A 19,348-nucleotide genomic window follows, 5' to 3' on the forward strand; every position below is an offset into this window, starting at 1 on the left:
AGGACAGAGCCAGACCCTTCTCAGTTATGCCCAGTCATAGGGCAAAGGGCAACAGGTAGAAGCTGAAGCATAGGAGGTTCCACATAAATATAAGGAAATAACAACGAGGAAAAACTTGTTCACTGCGTGGGAGACAGGGCACTGGCACAGGCTGCCCAGGGAGGTTGTGGAGTCTCCTTCTCTGCAGATTCAAAACCCACCTGGACATGTTCCTGTGTGACCTGCTGTAGGTGACCCTGCTCTGGCAGGGGGGTTGGACCCCTAACTTTCTGTGATCATGTGTAATAGCAGCAAAATCCTTGTCAGGAGACAATTGCTGTTTTTAAAACCAGGACTCCTGAAAAAAAAGAAGTAACTCACCTGAAAATGCCAGAGTAAAAACCTATTTAAGGCATTTTATATTAATTACTAAACAAACTGACAACTAAATAATGGCACACCAATGCAAGCAATAACAACCAAATATATTTCAAAGAACACAGTTATGATACTGAAGATCATGTCATTATTACTGCTTATAAAAGAGATGAAGTGTGCAGTTTTATTTCACAGCACTAAGAATCCAAAACAAGTTTTCAAAATTCATCCAGTTAGAACCATAACATTACAAATTTGCATTGTGTCCAGTGATCTGACAGCTTGATGCCAACTAGAATGACAGCAGCAGATCTGGCAAGGAGAAAAAAATTAATTTGCCAGAAAAGATTAGTGAAGCTTTGGACATTTAACAAAATAAAATACATTTCAAGTGTATTCAGACCAGGAACCAAGAATACTGTTATTGTTTTTCATTAATGAAAGATTCCAGTTTTAGAAAAGTTGCAAAGATGCCAATGAATGGCTGAGATGAGGCATTTTGTACAGAGCCACATGAAGGAAGAGAAAGCATTATTTTTCTTGCAGGACTTTTTCAGGATGTGATAATCTGCAATGCCTTGATACATGGCAGCCTGTTCAAACACTGCTCACAGAGCTGGTATCCAAATTTAGGTCAATATTTTGATCCATTTTAATTTTCCTTTTTAATACATAAATAAATTGTTTATTTACTGGTAAAAGAAAAGGTCATACTGAAGTTGTCTCCCTAATGGTAAGAACCAGTCATGTATGTAAACAAGTGCCTAGAACCCTTACATGTCCACAGACTTCTATACCTACAGTTGTGCAAAGTTCCCACATTCAGCCTCTAATTCTGCCACAGAAGTGAGTCAGTGCATGCTTGATGATCAAAACCCAAATAGAACATTTTCCTTTTCAGCTAATTGCTGACAGCCACTGAAGAGATATCCATTATGCTGGAGGTACCCCAAGGCAAAATAGGAAGAGTCACCCTTGAAGCCCTTTGGCCAGAATTTAAGCAAGCAATCAGCCAGGTGATGCAGAAGTAAATGATGCTTCATGGTAGAAATAATTTTTTTGGCTCTTCCACCTCATCTGACACACGATAAAAAAGCAGCCAAGTGCAAAGTATTCCTTCTCCACTAGGAAGAAGGATGTATCTTTTAACAAACATAATGTCTTAAAATCAGTGTCAGTGAACTGACAAACAGAAATCCTCCAGTCACCTTCAAGGCTTTCATCCCTTCTGTTCAAATTGTGAATCATCTCAGGATCAGTGACTCACAGAAAACAGTGTTTGTTCAAAGGTGGATTTTCTCACCCTTGTGTCTGCTATTTACCAAACTTACATGTCTTCAAACAAAGGTTTGTTTCTTAGTAGGTTGCCTCAGATGTTGCAATGAAGTTTGTAAGAGGCTTCTGTCACAGTAACTATAATCAGTTGACTTAGTCTCAAAGTAGGATCATGGAGGCATGCAAAGCTGATACAGCAGTAAAAGTCTGATATGTCAGTACCAGTTACCCTGACCTATAGCCCTACATTTGTTTCAGCACAAGTACTCCTCCCTAACCATTTCACCAGCTTCAGAAAAAGATCTCAAGGGCTAACACAGGTAAGTATTCCACCAAGATGTCAATGCTGAAATACCCACCAGTTTAAATCAGAACCTTCAGTAATGAGAACCATGGTCTCTAATGAAATAAGAACTCCTGTCCCAACAAGGGGAAGAGCCCTTAACTCAGAGTACAACAGTAAAAAAACAAGTTTTTGGTTACTCCTCAACTTACAAATAAGCAAACCTTAGTTATTAATAATTAAAGAAAAAAACCTGACAGAAGTCCCAGTCCTCAAGAAAAATAAACCAATTAAACACTAAGTTTAACTTAATTGCTTACACCAACCTTTCACCCCTCCCTAGCAGACCAGCAAACTATGCCTCACTTTACAGGGTGAGCTCTGGAACACTCATTACAGGGTGTGAGTGAATATGTACTTCAAGAGCTACCAGCACTGTGACTCCACACCCTCACTTGCTTTGACACAACATATTCACACAGCCACTGCCTTCTGGGCAATGAAGGAGTTTTTATCTGACACTGCTTTTCAGACATTTCTGGAGTATTATCTTAATTTTTTCTTTTTCTGCCATGCTGCAGAGCTCTAAAATACCTTCCAGCTTTCAGTAGCAAGTGACCCTACGTTCACTAAGTGCAGCTGCTTTAGGAGATCACCAGTGCTGGTACCCAATTCATTTCTAGAACAGGATGGCACATCAAAGGTATAAGGCAACTCCAGGGTTGGTGCCTTAAAGCTAGCAGAAGAGTCAGCCAGAGAGCTTACACAGCCCAAGCCCTGCATGGATTTAGGGTTAGCAATAATCCCATTTCAAGCACGAGGCTGGACTGGAGACTCCCAGAGGTACCTTCCAACCAAAGCTGCCAAAAAAACCTGTCAGCATTTGGACAGGACCAAGATTTTCACAGCTATAGTAGAGTTTACCCTGAATGCCCGAGCCCAAACCTAACATAAAAAATTGATGTTGTCACAGAATCACAGTAAAAGGATACAGGGAACAACTGCTGCATCTCCCAGACCATCTTAAAGGAAGAGTGGCTACTTCCCATTCCCTCAATTTTTAAATTTTTTATTTCTTATTTTTCAAGATAATTTACCCTGGGGGCTAACTTGCTATGCAGGATGGATTGATGACTTTAAGAATTTGAACTCCTAAAACCTTTTCAGAAAGGTAAGGCACACACACTGCAACTCCTCCTGTTTTACATGCCCAAGAAAGCTGTTTGAATACTGCTGTCCAGGTACACACTGGACAGGTCTGGAGGACTATGTACCTGCCCTCTCTCCTAGAAGCTCAGGAAAAGTAGAAAAAAGCTCCCAGGTTTGAATTATTTCATGCCTGCTGCAGGAAAACAACATTTGGCAAAACAGTCAGCACAAAGCAACACTTAATCAGCCCAGCCACCTTCAGTTCTGATAACACAGAACTTGCTCCATCTCTTAAATTCATCTACAGCACGTTTGTAAGAGGAATGATCAATGAGATTACTTATTCATACCTACAAACATACAGGTATGCCTCATCTTGCACCACATGTTTGTAAAACTGCTCATCAACATTCCTGTTATAGAGTTTGTTTTTGTAATTCTGCTCAAGTAATAAATAAACAGCATGTTGAGCTGAGACAACCCATCAAATCTGCAAGTTTAGAAAGTCAACACAGTAGCAGCCAGTCATCGAAAGTGCTTGTTCATAACATCTGTCCAACAGAACCTAGATCAATTTCCAGAACACCCACTCAGTTTTACTCCCTCAGAGTTCATCAACAGAAGTAATATTAGCTTTTGGTAATTCACACTCTTCTTTGAAGTGGCAGTTTTCCAGTATGTCCTTGTAATAGTCCTTGAGGTCCATGTAAGTAGAGATGGTTTCATTTGAGTGATGAAACACCAGCATTTTTTCATTCAACAGCATCTGCACCTGGTACTCTTCTTTAGAGGTTTTCACTTGATCACAGTGGTAGAGCACAAACACCAGGTTGGCTGCGTAAGGCACAATGCGGCCACTGCGGAATTTCCGATGCATTTGTCTGACGTAGTTGTTTGCCCTGAGGGGCTCCTCATCTTTGAAGAAACCCATGAGGGCAAGCAGAGGCTGAAGTGTCTCTGCATGTCCAACTTGTACAATCAAAGGTGAGGAAATGGGTTTTGAACTAAAAAAAAAAAAAGAAGAAAAAAATGCAAACAATGAGCAAGAGCCTGTGCTTTAAAACAAACATACCAAGGTGTTGCAGAGCTGTCAGCACCCAAGGCTTAGGAAAGTAGACTGCAAACTTGTTCTACTCCAACACCTAATAAAAACTTGTTTGGGAATTTCAGGATATTACAGGCTTGTTTTTTTAAAGCATCCAAGCTTCCTGAATTTTGTCCCAGTGTAAGGTATTGGCTCTTACATAAAATGTAAGAAGTTGTGCTAAACATAGATAAGCTACAGCTAGAGCCTAATATAAAAATGGTAAACAAACACAGGAAACAGATCAACAGTGGCTCGTTCATACACTCTGTACACCTCTCTGACTCCTCGTGAGAACCCAGACAACTGTGCTCTTCCCAGGTATGGGAAGATCCAATGACCATACTATAGTTTATGTGCTGGGTTTGGATTAAATGTAAGATTTTAAATAACATTGCCTCCTCCAATCAGGAACATGAAAGAGGGGTTGTAAACCCCTCTTTCCAGCTGAACAGCCCTGTTCACATACAAAGCAAGTCAAGCCCTTCATCAGAAGTGATGGAATCCTCTTCTGCTGGCAGCGTGTGGGAAAGAAGCTCAAGGACACGTACCAAGTCATTATTTCCACAGTACATACCCATTGCAGGTACATAAATCCATTCCCCCATCATGGGCTGCATTTGAAAAAACTCCAAGATTTTTTTTTTTTTTAAATCAAATACAATTTTTTGCAAGTTACACAGATTTATTTTATCACAAACCTCCAGCTAAAATGTAATAGTCTTTCCCAGGATGCTGAGCTGTATTTGATCGGATTGATTAGAGTTAGTAATTTTTTTGTTGTTGTTGTTGTTCCCTGGCAGATGCAAAAAGTAACTGAATAAGCATAAGGAACAACTAGGCAAGATCATCCAGGACATAATCTACTTCACAAAGACCAATGATTTTTTTATTAAAACATAACCTTTTTCTTTAGCTATTCTATGTATCTCAAATGACACAGAATATGTAAAAGTCTCTTAAATAAGCCTCTGCCTAAATTAATCCCAGGTGTGGCAAAGAGAAGCTTCCACATTATAATTATTTCAGGATTGGAAAGTTTTAAAGTTTTCAGCATTAATTTTGCTAAACTTAAGGATAACATTCTTCTTCAACTGCTGTAATAAAGGCAACTCAGTTTGAAGATGAAAATTAAGTACCAACTCAGTGGCACATTAAGAAACTACAATAAACCTCTACTACTATCTGACCTAACTACAACAAAACCATTCCCTGCACAAGCAAACAAATGACTGATTCACACAAGCTGCTTTCCTCCCCTGGCACATGACCACCAGTGCAGGATTTTAAGGGGTATTTCATGCCTACCTCTATGACCACCAATGCTTTTATTTGTATATAGTCCCAGAACAAGAATCACAATTTGATAGCAAACTACTGCTGATATTTATTTAATCCAGTATATTACAGTTCAGCTGTTCAGAAGATACATCAGCATTTACTGAAGTTTAGTCAGAAGACAACAATGCAATCACTGTAGGAAAACTGTTGTCCCTCTGAAATTTATTAGTCCAAATTACAGGCAGGACTACTGCTATTACTAGTTGTTAATAATGCCAACTAGTCAACAAGAAGATTACACTCCCTTGTGCACAGGCCAACAAATTAAGCCACTGATACATATCGTGAACAAAGTCTAAAAGGAAGAGAGTTTGTGCAACAGAAGGTTACACATTGTTCAAAAAAGGGAAGATAAGACCTGGCTTGCTGCATGAGGAAGTATCTGCCAAGACTAAAATCTGCCCCTTGCTCAAGAAGATGATGGATTTTTGGGATCATGTCCAAGTGGCACTCAGAAGCACAGGTCACTTACTCATGCACATGTAAATACAGGTTTAGCTTTTATGAGACAGGGGTGACATATGGCAACACACCAGCTCCCAGTAAAGTCCACCTACAGATAAAACATCTAGATTAGCATGGAAAGGAGGCATTTTCTCCACTTCAAGATGAAGTCTGAACCAAAGAAAAGTGGTTAACTGAGGGACTTGCTTAGAATCATAGAATTGGCTGGGTTGGAAAGGACCTCAGAGATCATCAAGTCCAACTCTTGATCCACTATTGCTGCAGTTACCAGACCATGGCACTGAGTGCCACATCCAGTCTCTTTTTAAATATCTCCAGGGATGGAGAATCCACTACTTCCCAGGGCAGCCCATTCCAATGTCTGATCACTCTCACAGTAAAGAAATTCTTTCTAATGTCCAACCTAAACCTCCCCTGGCACAACTTAAGACCTTGTGCCCTCTCGTCTTGCTGAGAGTTGCCTGGGAAAAGAGACCAACCCCCACCTGGCTCCAACCTCCTTTCAGGGAGCTGTAGAGAGTGATGAGGTCTCCCCTGAGCCTCCTCTTCTCCAGGCTGAACAGCCCCAGCTCCCTCAGCCCTTCCTCACAGGACTTGTGCTGGATCCCTTCACCAGCCTTGTTGCCCTCCTTTGGACCTGCTCCAGCACCTCAATCTCCTTCCTGAACTGAGGGGCCCAGAACTGGACACAGTACTCGAGGTGTGGCCTCACCAGTGCTGAGTACAGGGGAAGAATCCCATCCCTGGACCTGCTGGCCACGCTGTTCTGAACCAGGCCAGGATGCCACTGGCCTTCTTGGCCACCTGGGCACACTGCTGGCTCATGTTCAGCTTCCTGGCAATCCAGACTCCCAGGTTCCTTTCTGCCTGGCTGCTCTCAGCCACTCTGTCCCCAGCCTGGAGCTCCCCATGGGGTTGTTGTGGCCAAAGTGCAGGACCCGGCACTTGGCCGTGTTGAACCTCATCCCATTGGTTCAACAAGGCCAAGTACTGGGTCCTGCCTGTAGATTTGAACTTTGTTCAGAGAAGCAGGAATTCAGTATGGGCTCTGTCCTACCAGCTCCATATACCCATGGTGTTGGTGCAGTCTGAAAGACACCATTCTGTTTCCTGGTGAGCCTGAAGCTATTCTTTAGGCTTGTATGCACACACATGAACTTAACTCTCCTCTTAGGCAAAAAAATTTTGTTCCTGTTCAAAAATTTGTTTCCTGTTCAAAAGACAGATTAAAACCACAGAAAGCTTCTGTAGGGAGGACGTAGGCATTCTGTAGGCATTTTTTTCTGCCCGTGCCTTTGCTGCATGTGGCAGCTCACATTCCCTGTATTCCCTCCTCCAGCTTCCCCAGAGTCTACAATACCCCCCTTGGTTTCTGACCCTCCCCTTCAACTTCTGCATTTTAAAACAGTAAATGCTTTTGGATCCTTCCACGACTTTCTCTTCCCTTCTCCCTCCATTTTTTGTACCCTCCTCTAAGTTACCTAGCTCATTTATATCTTCCCCCTCCACACACACCTTCACAGAAATCTTCTTAGGTTCTAGGGCACCTTCACATCATTCTCCTCAGTCAACAAATAGGAATAGCAGCAAAATACCACATGCCTACAGAAGAAGACAGAAGGATATTTCTTTGACCTCCCACCATTTCAGCTCAGAGATTTCCTGGGTCAGATGAAGCCTCTGGGTAATGTAGGACCTCTCTATGAATCTTTCCTTTGTCAAGTCTCTTAAATCTAAGTACATTTCTAGCACACACATCTTGTGGCAAGGAGATGCACAGCCTCACACATTGCACTTTTCAATTTGCAGATGCTACATAACATTTAATCCTTTCTGCTTACAACTTCGCAATAATATTCTAAGTTGAGAAATCCTATTGCAGTCATTCCATAATTTTTCCAAATGAGCTAAATCTTTTTAAATCCGAGTATGAGAAATGCACAATACTCAAGACAGTAACCAACATCATAAATCCATGCTGCACCCATGATCATGGAATCACAGACTGTTTTGGGTTTAAAAGGCCCTTTGAGACCATCAGGTTGCAACTCCCCTGCATCAGCAGACACATCCCCCTAGATGAGGTTGCTCAAAGCCCCAGTGATGCTCTCCGTTTTCTTAATTCACATATAACACCTTCTCTAGGTAGCTCACAGAAGTTGGAGGTACTTCCAGACAACTGTAATGAGTCAGCTTCTGAGCAGAAAGTTATCCCAGATTCTGCCACCAGATAACATATCTTTTACCCCATGCATTACTTCACAGATCCACGCTTTTCAAGCCCAGTTAGTCTCACACTGTTGTTTTACAATCCTCCCAGCAGAAACAATTTATCTTATTTACCTTGAATAAAAGTGCTGCATTTGCAATGCCACTTACCTTATCACCTTTTCCCCAGTCATTTACAACATGCTGAGCAGCCCAGATCCTTGCACATCTATCTCTGCTGCTGACCTGCCTCTGCTAGGAAAAATCAATCAGCAATTCCTACCATTCCATTTCCTGTCTCTTTTTTTTTTTTCCCATGAAACGACCTTACCCCTTGACCCTGGGTTCCTTCCTTTCTTTTGATAAAGGTGTTGAATGATAGCTAGAAATAATAACTTTTCCCTAGATCACCCTAATTATACACTTGCTGGTACTTCCTTTTCATGCTTCCTTTATTTAATTTTTTTAAAATCATCACACCTGCCAGCCCCCACAAGGTTATTGGCTGAAACCAACACTCACCAGCTGTTATTCCACCTATTTCATTCAAGTTCTTTAAGTACTCTTAGGGGATAATCACCCACCTCTAGCAACTAGGCACATTGTCATTTTGTTCCAGCTGCATGCCCTCATACACAGACCCACTGCCAAAGGTTGTAGTCCTTATTGACAGTTTACTGAGCAAGGAACCTAGTAATGTAAGCAGTCTGCTGAAGTCTTCAAAGCAAGTGTTATATGGGATAGAGGCATTCACTCCACAGGGAGTGGATTTCACACACAGGGAGTGGATTTCACACACATACATCTTCCCCCCACCCTCCACCCCCCCCCCCCAAAAAAAAGAGTTTCAGAGATATTAAGAAGAAAACAAAAAATAAATGCTCTGTCTGTAAGTGCTGGTTTTACCTTCCAGTTGATACTAGCACGTATTTTGAATTTGATGTAAATCCCCAAAAATATTTTAACTTCTTAGGTAAAAACCCAGCAAGACATAGCAGGAAAAGGATTATATATAAATATATACACAGAGAAATTTTAAAGAATGAGGAAAGAAAAAAGACAAAAGGAGTAAACAAGGTGCTCATTTTCACTGTGGGAAACAAAACAATGTTCTCCCATTCACAGCTGCCACCCCATTTTATTTTAACAAGGATTTAAACTATTTCCTTCTATAATACAATCCTGAGCTTTCAAAAGCCCCTAACAAGGTATTCTTGGTTTCTCACCAGCACTGCGTATCTGATTTCTAAGACTCTTCAAGCATTCCCTGGGGTCATGACTCCAGTTCATATGTGGTTTTATATCATCTAATAGCAATAAAAATCACCATCAAGGTCAAAATATTAACAGCAATATTTTTTTGCTACGAAGAAACTAGGGAAGATTGCCTCTTCAGAGCATGTACACAGGCAAAGGTTACTACTGCCCCTACATTTCTGAGAAAGACAGGAGTGCAAAGCACAGTCAACAAAACACTGAGAAGTTCAAGAAAGTAACACAGGCTAATAAAAATATTAAACAAAAGGCCTGAGGTTTTCATAGTCACTCCTCTTTACAATCTATTAATGACTCAGCATCACATAGAAGCATTGAAGCCCTCAACATCATATTCTGGCAACTGCTAATGGTATTTCAATTCACCTTTCCCCCCCCCTCTCTTTCATTTAGTAGCAAATGACTTGGAAAAGCACACTGATCAGTTGAAAAAAAACCTCACTTCTGACTTTAAAGAGATGAAAAACACTGCATAAACTTCGCCATAAAATATTAAGAGCTTGGCTGAAAGTGATTGGCTGACAATTGGTTTCACATTCATTTTATAGGGGACTTCCAAACAAGCAGAAGTGACTGTGACTTGGCAGAACATGAGCAGGGTTCATGGGAGAGATGTCTCAGCTGCCAAACTGCCCACACTGTAACCCCTCTAGGTAAATCTGACACAGCTGAAAATGAAGAAGTTACTGACCAATTCATCAGCACAACCCTGAAAGCTAAGTCTCACCATGGGAAAAAAAAAAAAAAAAAAGCACTGTGGAGAAGCACAGAGGTGGGATTTATCATTCAGGCAAATTCTAGCTCTTCTTAATCTTGGCAAATATGGGATTAACCCTGAATCTTCTGCATCAGTTCATCCATCTTTGACAGTAGATTGCTCCTACACTTCTAGGATTACAGATATACCACTTCAGATATAGAGGAAATGAACTTTATTTTTAAAAAAGTTCAGTTCCTAAGCACCAATGTGACTTTCAGCTAGAGATAACCCAGACCCCAGAAGGCAGTGGGGTTTCCTACAGCAAAGTTTAACCAGGTCATATTCAAACCTCATGCAAAAATCCCTCCAACAGCTTCAAAGAAGGTCAGTTCAATTAAATAAGCAAGCTTAAATCCTGTTCTGTCCTTTTTCTCCCTGTACAAATGCCAGAACTCAAAAACCTCTATTTTCATCTATGAATTATCCATCCCTCCCACCTCCCCATGGTATATTTCTGGAAACACAGCTAAAGGAACCCTAAATCTACAAAAGAAACAGCAGAGATCAGACGATGCAATAGCAGTGGTGGAACTCAGTGCAGCAGTAATACTTAACAGTGGTGTTGCTGTTACCACCAGTGGGAAAAGGGGGAAAAAAAGTAAAAATCCGTCAGTTTCAAGTCCTCATGTATCAAAAAAATACTGATAAATATGTTCTTCTTTTCCAACATGGACATACATGAGCTTGCTCATGGCAAAGGCAAACTTATAAAGCTGACAAGGCTATGCAAAACTCATCTAAGTTAAAAGGCAATTAAAAGGCAACAGCTCTCTCTCAAAGCTAAGCCTCACTGTATTTCATTTCAGAGCTTCTGCAGTTCCAATGATCCCACCTGTCACATTCCTAACAAACCTCAGAGATTAACCATGCTGCTGCAGCAACATTGTGCTGATGCTGAATGTTGAACCATTGTGATGAGCAAAAATCAAGAATATACTAAATTCTTTTCTGCTGAGTGATGGTTTTGAAAGAAAGAATTAGGGCATAGTAGCAAATGATACCAAAAGATTATCAACTGTATTGTGAACTGACCTGTAAAGGGGAAGGCAAATTAAATAGAACAATAAAAGCTACAAATAAGTTGGTAAATTAAGATGTTCACTCTATGGCTTAGCCTGGGATCACCTTTACTTGATCTTGAACCACATTCAAATTCAAATAAGTTGCTTTTTTAAAAATAACTTTAACTTGCTTACTCTCACAGCAAACTCCCAAATATTTTTCAATTTGTATGTGCAGCTAGGTTAGTATTTTCAGTCACTGATGATCTCTGAGGTCCCTTCAAACCCAGCCAATTCTATGATTCTATGATAAGCCACTTATTATAAATATTGAGTACAAGTAATAACAAGTGTTCCACAATTTCTTTCACAAGGAAGAAAAGCAGACTTGCTAAATATTTGAAGCTAGAGGAAAAAAGTACAAAATGGCTTTTAAGAATAGCTGATATCCCTAAAGTGTGACACAACCAGTTTCAAATCCATCCCTGTCCAAGTGTGTAGATGTTAAGGGGTTCTTTAAAGACTAGCTGCCTTGTGTTGCATTAACTGCTAAAAAAACAACATGCACAGTTGGCACAACAGCACTTCTAGATTACAGATGTAAAGCCCCTCTGGGCATCCCAAAGCAGCCTGAAGCTGAAAAGCAATGCACATCTTTATCCCTTCTACATACATTTTTCCTACACATCTCCATAACCTGTGCTGCAGCAGCAGGGAGTTCCTCCTGCAGCTGTAGGGCTTCCCTTTTCTACTCCCAAGTTCCGTGCACAAAGTCTCCCAAACAGGCAAGTGAGCCACGGGGCTGAGCTGGCAGTCCATGAGGACCCATCAGGTCTGAGGTCATCAGCACCATGTTAGGTGGGGGGAAAAATAGGTCACATTTCCTTACAGAGCAGGAAGGAGGTACTGAAAGAATGTGGTCTTGAAAGGCCCACTGTGACTGTGGTAAAGTCTCAAGAAGAAGAGGCTTTTCTCCTGAAGAACTAACCTTTATTCAACATTGATACTTTATTTCTACTAAGGCTGCATAAGAATAGGGTCCACACATAAGTGTGCTAACAGTATGTGGTCACTAATACAGCTAGAAAAAAATGCAACATCAGACCCAAGTTCCTGCATAATGGTAGGTATTCCAACACCTTTCCACCAGCTGTCTGGGTAGGGACATCTATATAGTGATTATCCCTTTCAAAACAATCTTCCTGTACAGCGAGACACCCAGAGAATGGACCCTTGCTAGTTCAAACCACTAATTCTATTGATTTTTTTAAATGAAAGATCCTAAAAATGTCCACAACTTTTGCACTGCAAATGGGAGTTGGGACTAATTAGCCACTGGCCTTTAGTACACCTTCATTGTTTTCTTAAGGATAGACTCATCAGCAGAAGACACCTTCCCCAGAAGAAATGTGAGTTTTAACAAGGCAAGTAATAAGACAACTACATTGATGAGCAGGCAGACTGCAAGGTCAAGAAAAAAGGCTAAAACAAAAACAAGGTTTCTCATTTTCATTTAGTCCAACCAAGTATTTTCTATAGTTATTAACAGAGGCATATTTTCCAATTGTATGTTTTCCTGATTTGAGCTCTGTTCTCAAACTACCACTGGATCTGGGATAAGAGCCTCTCCCTACATGAAAAATACACCCGGATCTGCCCTCGGGATGACAAGAGATGTCAAGCTGTTCCAATGCAGTGGCAGAATTCCACAGATACTGAATAGTGCAAGGTTACCCACTTCAGACTCCACTGAAGTTTTCAGTGCTTTAAGACTGCCACCTCATGTCACAGGATGGAGTGACACACTCCTCTGGTGCCAGGTTAAGAATTTCGGAAGCTTTCTGTTCTCACTTGGCAAGCTGCAGAGTAAATAGCCTGCTCACTCAAGCTTCCAACTTGGCAAGATTTTTAGGATCCCCAACCTTTCCTCACATGCAATATCTCACTACCCTCTTCCCTCTGTGGTGGCAATACAGCACAGAAACTCCAGAGACTGCAACTGAGTTTCTGCAGACAAAGCTAAAAGACAGGATGAAATTACCTCAGTCTTTCAGTACACTGCCTCAGACACCTGCTCTTCTCCCGCTTCACCTTGTTCTTTATGAACTGCTGACCTACTTCTCAATAAATCAGAACTAAAGATATAGATTCTGACAACTACAGCTTTCTTAAATTATTATTTAACTTACAGTGATATCTTATACACAGCTGAGTGCTGGGAAAGCCTGCATGCACATCTCAGGCAAATTTTGAGTGTCTGTACTTTCTCACTTCTATGCATAACATTACAAAGGTATCTGGTGTCTGCACAACCTCATGAATGGAGTACCCATGCTACTGTTCTTCACTGACACAATATGTCTTGCCAAACCAAGGCAACAGATGAAGACAAACCACTTTACCAGACCATCATTCTTTGAAGACATCTGATTATTCTATCTTCCAGTCTACCAACAAGTTACTTGTCAGGCTTAATATCTTCCTGCAGCTACACTGTTCCCAACCCAGAGCTTTGCTGTAACAGAAAGATCAGGAACAAAACACCTTACTGTTCTCAGACTGACAGCTAAACCACTGACTTTCATGCAACAAACCAAGGCATTTACAACTTCTTCAGAAGTGTCTTTCTCCTGCCCTCCCAGGGTACCCAGTGTATCACCTAAAGCCCCTAATTACAACAAAGCAGGTTTCTCACGAGGCTGGTTTGCTGTTAGAGCTCTGAACTCTCAGATTCTGCAACAGCTTGTTCTAGTCCAGAGTCACTATGTGTGTGGATCAATCTGGAAAAATTGTTTCTGTAATTACATTTCAGAACCCTGAATCTGAATAGAAAGCTTTAATAATGCAAGAGACTCTAATCAAACAAGTGCAGAGAGAAAGACTTCCACGATTAAATACTTAAGTAACTGGATCACAGAATGTATCCTGGGGATGTTTTCTATCCACAGCCTTCCATTTTCACCACTAACTACTTTTAACACAGACATTTTTACATTTTAACAGGAATCTCATTGTATTAACTCACTGGTCTCTTATCAAACTGTACAGGAAGAGAACACCACTATCAAACATAACAGCTGACTGTCCCTTAAAGGCCTGTGTAGACCAGTAAGTTAAAAGATGCAAATACACTAGGTGGGCACAAGAGCATCAACGGAATAAACAAATGTATCTTAACTTCAGTAACATCACTGTATTAAAAAATTAATTCTCTCCTTTAAAATTCTCCTAGCTCAACCTCTCCTAACATTGCTATGTTTGGAAGCAAAGTACTTCTGTTCACATTAAATCCAACTCAGGACTGATCAGAGAGAGTTTGTAGCCAAAGCACAAAAGCCTTTTTATTTACCTTTTACTCTCCTCCACCGCTTTGTCCAATTGCTGGAAAATATCCTGGAACAAAATGCAGCTGGAGCGACTATTGATGTCATAGCCATATCCTCTCTTCCAGTATTGCTTCAGGTCATTCAGGTATTCCAGCACCTAAAGTTAGAATTCACAAGTTTTTATTATGGCTCAGAGGGAAAATAAAAATCCCACAGCTTGGAGCAATGATGCTACCACAAACTGCAGAAATTCAGCAACTGACACACACACAAAAAACAGAATGGCAAGGGTATAGAGGAAGTAGAAGGCCTCACTTGCTGTCCTCTAAAATAAAGGTATTTTATCTTATTATCAGCAAAACAAAGCTGTCCAGAACATTTCAGATATTAGAGAAATAAAAGCACTACATGAATTAAGGACAAGAGGGAAAAAAAATATAAAACTCAATTCATTTAAGGAGAAATGAAGACTGCTCAAGCCATTTCAGTCTGAATGAAGAAGGGTATTTCAGTTTTGCTGCTTGATTAATCCAGAGCTCTTTGGAGATCAAAGAAGTGCTTCATTAGTTTGAAGAATGAGGGGCTGGTAACTTAGAACTTTTGACTCCAAGGAGCTGTATCTGAACACTAAGGCACCTTTTGAAGGTTTCTCAAATATCTCTTCCATTTAGCACCTACCTTGGCATCTTCTTCAGTGAAAAGCAAACACCATGGAGAGGTCACATTTTTTATAGCCAACTCATAGGAGCAGGTGAGAAAAGCCACTTGAACAAGATCTGCAGTAAATCAAATGAAGAAGCAAAAGATAAAACACTGCTACACAAGTAGCAACTTCCTCACAATTTCCATCTAAAATGTACTTAAAATTTAGCAATGCAAACAATGTAATAACACAAATAATCCCCCGCCCAAAGGCCAACCACCAAACCCAAGCTCTTCAACAGAATTTACTCACAATCTACATTTTTGACTGCAAGCTTTTCACATCACATTGCTACAAGGGGAAAACAGGAGCATTTCACATCAAGTGCTGCATGTCTGTTGATGTCAACCACATAGTGCATCCTCATCATCACAAAAGAACCAACTCAAGGAAGCTGTGTCTGTTGGACATGGTCCTGCCTTTGACTACCACTACTCTACTTTGGTGTTAGTAGCTGACTTCAGCATTGTGGCTTTAGGGACATGATGGAAATTACAGCAACACCTATGAGGGGTAGACCTCCCCCAGCATTTGACCACACAGGGAAACCTGGCACTTCTATTCTGGGCATGGCAAGTTACCACATAGCTACACCAGTCCACCTGCTCCTGAGGTTGTGGTAACAGGTTTTACAAATGCTACATCTGCTCGACAAGGCAGAATTAAAAGAGTAACATGCTCACATCCCTCCAAACACAGGTTAAATTGAGTTCATCTGTAGGAAATATATTTTCAGGCATCCTTCTCTACTGACCACTGACAAATGATCATTCATTACTGCAATACAAATACACATTTGCAGCCTTATGTACTTCATTAGCGACCGTGTCTCCAATTTACAGCATGTTTTAAATTATGCATTCTGCAAAACTACACGGCATCTCAGAAGTCGTTGCCAGCCAGACATGGAGCCAAAGTCAATAGTAAAAGACATTCATTACCTGCATTCAACTCCTCCACCGGCAAACACAGGGCACTCGCTACTTTCTCCAAGACCTTCTTCATCTCCGGCCCCTCTTTGAAGGCATTCACCTGGCACATCGCCGCCTCGTTCTCTTCCACCAAGGCTACAAACTTGGCGCAGTGATCGAAAAATCGCATCAAGGAATCGTTAACCTCAACTTCGACTTCTGAAAACAAACGCGGGCCTCAGGGACTCAGCCCAGGGAACCGTCCCCGTCCCCAGCAGTACCAGGGCCCGGCCACACAGACACCCACCCGGGGACAGCCCCCTCGCCGGGACGGTGTCTCTTTAGAGGGCGATGTGGGGTGCAGGGCCCCCCTCAGACTTGGGAGACACAGGCCTCATGGCCTCCTTCGGTCCGGGGCAGCGCAAGGCTCCCTCAGCCGCTCAGGGAGTGCTGGGGGTCCCTCAGGGAAGGAGTAGAGTTCTCTCAGCCCCTTGGAGAGGTGGCAGGGGCCCCTCAGGGAGGGAGCGAGGGTTCCTCAGCCCCTCAGGGAGCGCCCGGGGTCCCTCGGAGAAGGAGAAGGGCGGGTCTGGGCTTACCGTCGCCACCAAGGCTGAGGGAAGGCCCGAGCCCGCGTCGGAAGGCCGCACCGCTCTGCAGGCAGCGGTGCTTGGAGCTGCTGGCCAGCGACAGGCGGCGGCGAGCGGCGAAGAGGGCGGGGAAGCGGGCGGCCAACCTCCGGGCCAGGTGCTCCATGTCCCGCCGGCCTTGCGGCGCCAGCCGCCCGTCGAGGCTCTCCTCATACCACATCTGCCAGGAGGCCAGCCCGGCCGAAGCGGGGCAGTCGGCGGCGGGCCGGCGGAGGAGGCGGGCGTGCAGCTGGCCCAGGCGGCGGATCTGCCCGGTCGTGGGGTAGCGGGTGCCGTGGCGGAGCACGGCGCGGAGCTGCAGCGGCGCGCAGGCTGCGGGCAGTCGCGAAGCGGCCGCGGAGGGACCCAGGGAGAGCGGGTCCTCCATCAGGTGCGGGTTCACCTCCTCGTAGCGAGACTTGGTGCCAAAGTAGCCGCTCAACCCCGCGCTCGCCAACGCCAGCAGCGGCGGCAGCAGCAGCAGAACGCGGGCGGCGGACGGGAGCGCCGCAGCGTTCGTCCAGCGGGGCGGCATGGCGGCAACTGCCAGGCTCCCGCAGGAAGGGGCGGAGCGGATCCGCCTTCTGTCGCCTGCCCCTCGCCTCGGGAGCCGCGCCCCGACCCGGGAGGCTGGCAGCCAGGCGAGGGAGCTGACGTGGGGACGTACGAGAAAATCCGCTTTTCAACCAATTTACGGCTCCTCATTATACTCAAGTCCATGATTCCCTCCTTGTGCCTACTTGGGAATAGCGGAGCAGCCCCCCCTGAGGCGGGGGAGGTGTCGACTCCTTCAGGCCAGAGCAGCCTCCCTCAGCTTGGATCTCACCTCAGGACTCACCCAAGTGTGGGGAAAAAAAATACCTTTTTGATTTATCTGTGGCTCCTCTCAACACTAATTCCCCCGATTCCCTGCCTCAGGAGGGCACCTGCCAGACGAGGGGCAGCCCCGGGTGGGGTGGCAGCTCCCCTCAAACCAGTCTACCTACCCTGCAGGCTGTACCCATGTGGGGAAAAAAAATGGCTTTTGGACCCATTTCTGGCCCCTTGCAATGCTAAAACATCGAATCTTATTCCCCCCTTGCTCCTGCTCAGCGAGGCTTGGCATCAAACATGGGCTGCGTTGCCCTTCTCCCCAGTGGCCCACGCACTGTGCAAGCAAAGCCATGGAGGGGTTTTTCAGCTCTTTTTGTCTGTGGAATTCTACTCAAAGCACTGAGATGAGAGAGGGCTGTAGAACACTGCTGCCAGGGGTGGCACCGGGGGCAACAAGGGTGCTGTGGGACTTTCTTTTAACATGGCTTATGGGTTCACAGCAGGAGTGGGTTCAGGTGGAAATACGTGGCTGTGGAAAAGTGAAACAAGTGGGAATGTGATGTTAGCAGCCTGGGGTGCATCCAGCCACTGGAGCAGTGAGCAGAGAGCCATCCTAACCAGTTATAATCCTCACTGCTGATATCACTGGTAGCACAACATGATGGCATTGTAATGACCTATCTAGAAAAGCTTGGAAGGGCTTAGAAAAGCAAAAAATAAAAAGAGGCATCCTGTGGAAAAGCCTGAGCACACCAGTTATGAAACAGCTTTGGCAACAGTGCAAGCAGAACATCCCCCAGTGCTGTAAGTACAACATCTCCAGTGCTGATGAGACAGCTTTCAAAAAATTCCACAGTACTAAATAGGTATCAGCTTGCAGCCAAGGAAACTGAGCTATTTGCAGCAGAATAAAGGCTTGAGGTTAACAAAAACATCCTAGGTCTCAAGAAAAGGGCTTATCTTTTGGCCCACAGCACATCCTGGGAAGACCAATGTTTTACACATAGAAAGCTCAGGTACTTTATTCCCTGCCTACACAGTCAGGCTATTGTTTATAGAGCTGAGAGTTTTCATTGACTAAATATTTTTTTGTTATATATTTGGTCTACTAGTGAAATTTTGTTGGAAATTTTGTTTTGTTATGTATCTTAACTGTCTCCCACCTCACCAAAAACCAAAACAGTGTGTTCATGCACTGATATGCTGGGGTTCAGTTCACAGAACCACAAAATAGTTTGGGTTGGAAAGGTGTTAAAAATCATTTAGTTCCAGGCCCCTTCCATGGGCAGGGACAGCTCCCAGTAGATCAGGTTGCTCCCAGCCCCATTCAACCTGGCCTTGAATACTTCCAGGGGCGGAGCAGCCACTGCTTCCCTGAGCAGCTTGTTCCTATTCCAGTTAGGGTAGGTAAAGCCTTCAAAGCTGAGAGAAAGGCGAAATAAAAATACAGGCATAATAAGTGTTTGAAAACTTCTGGGTGAAGTTATGGGCTCGGTGTGGAACCAAAGTAGTGTGACTCAGCTGTTTCACAGAGAGATTGTGTGGGGCTACTTGCCATGTGTCCTGGTTTGAACCAGGATAGAACTACCTTTCTGTCTTGTAATTTTACTTTCAGCTAAGTCTCTTGTAAGTAGCTGCACTTGCTGAAATTAACAGCAAGTTTATCAGTCAGTGTCTGCTTCTAGGACTGATAACACTCAATGTTTATTGTTATAGCTAGAGAATGGTGCCAAACATCTTATGCTCTGGAAAGAGAAAGGGACTAAAGAAG

At 43.3% G+C, this 19,348-nt stretch overlaps 1 protein-coding gene across 1 annotated transcript; it reads right to left on the minus strand.

The window, feature by feature from the left end:
• Positions 1–443: 443 nt before the first annotated feature.
• On the minus strand, positions 444–18,811 carry MINPP1 (multiple inositol-polyphosphate phosphatase 1). The gene is made up of 5 exons (XM_071748894.1): positions 16,735–18,811; positions 16,169–16,357; positions 15,203–15,300; positions 14,548–14,681; positions 444–4,068 (listed from the first exon to the last, which is right to left on the minus strand). The coding sequence occupies exons 1-5, from the start codon at positions 17,297–17,299 to the stop codon at positions 3,669–3,671; spliced, it is 1,386 nt and encodes a 461-aa protein (XP_071604995.1). The 5' UTR covers positions 17,300–18,811; the 3' UTR covers positions 444–3,668.
• Between the last annotated feature and the right edge of the window lie 537 nt (positions 18,812–19,348).

Source organism: Heliangelus exortis, chromosome 7 (assembly GCF_036169615.1).
Source record: "Heliangelus exortis chromosome 7, bHelExo1.hap1, whole genome shotgun sequence".
NCBI classification, from domain to species: domain Eukaryota; kingdom Metazoa; phylum Chordata; class Aves; order Apodiformes; family Trochilidae; genus Heliangelus; species Heliangelus exortis.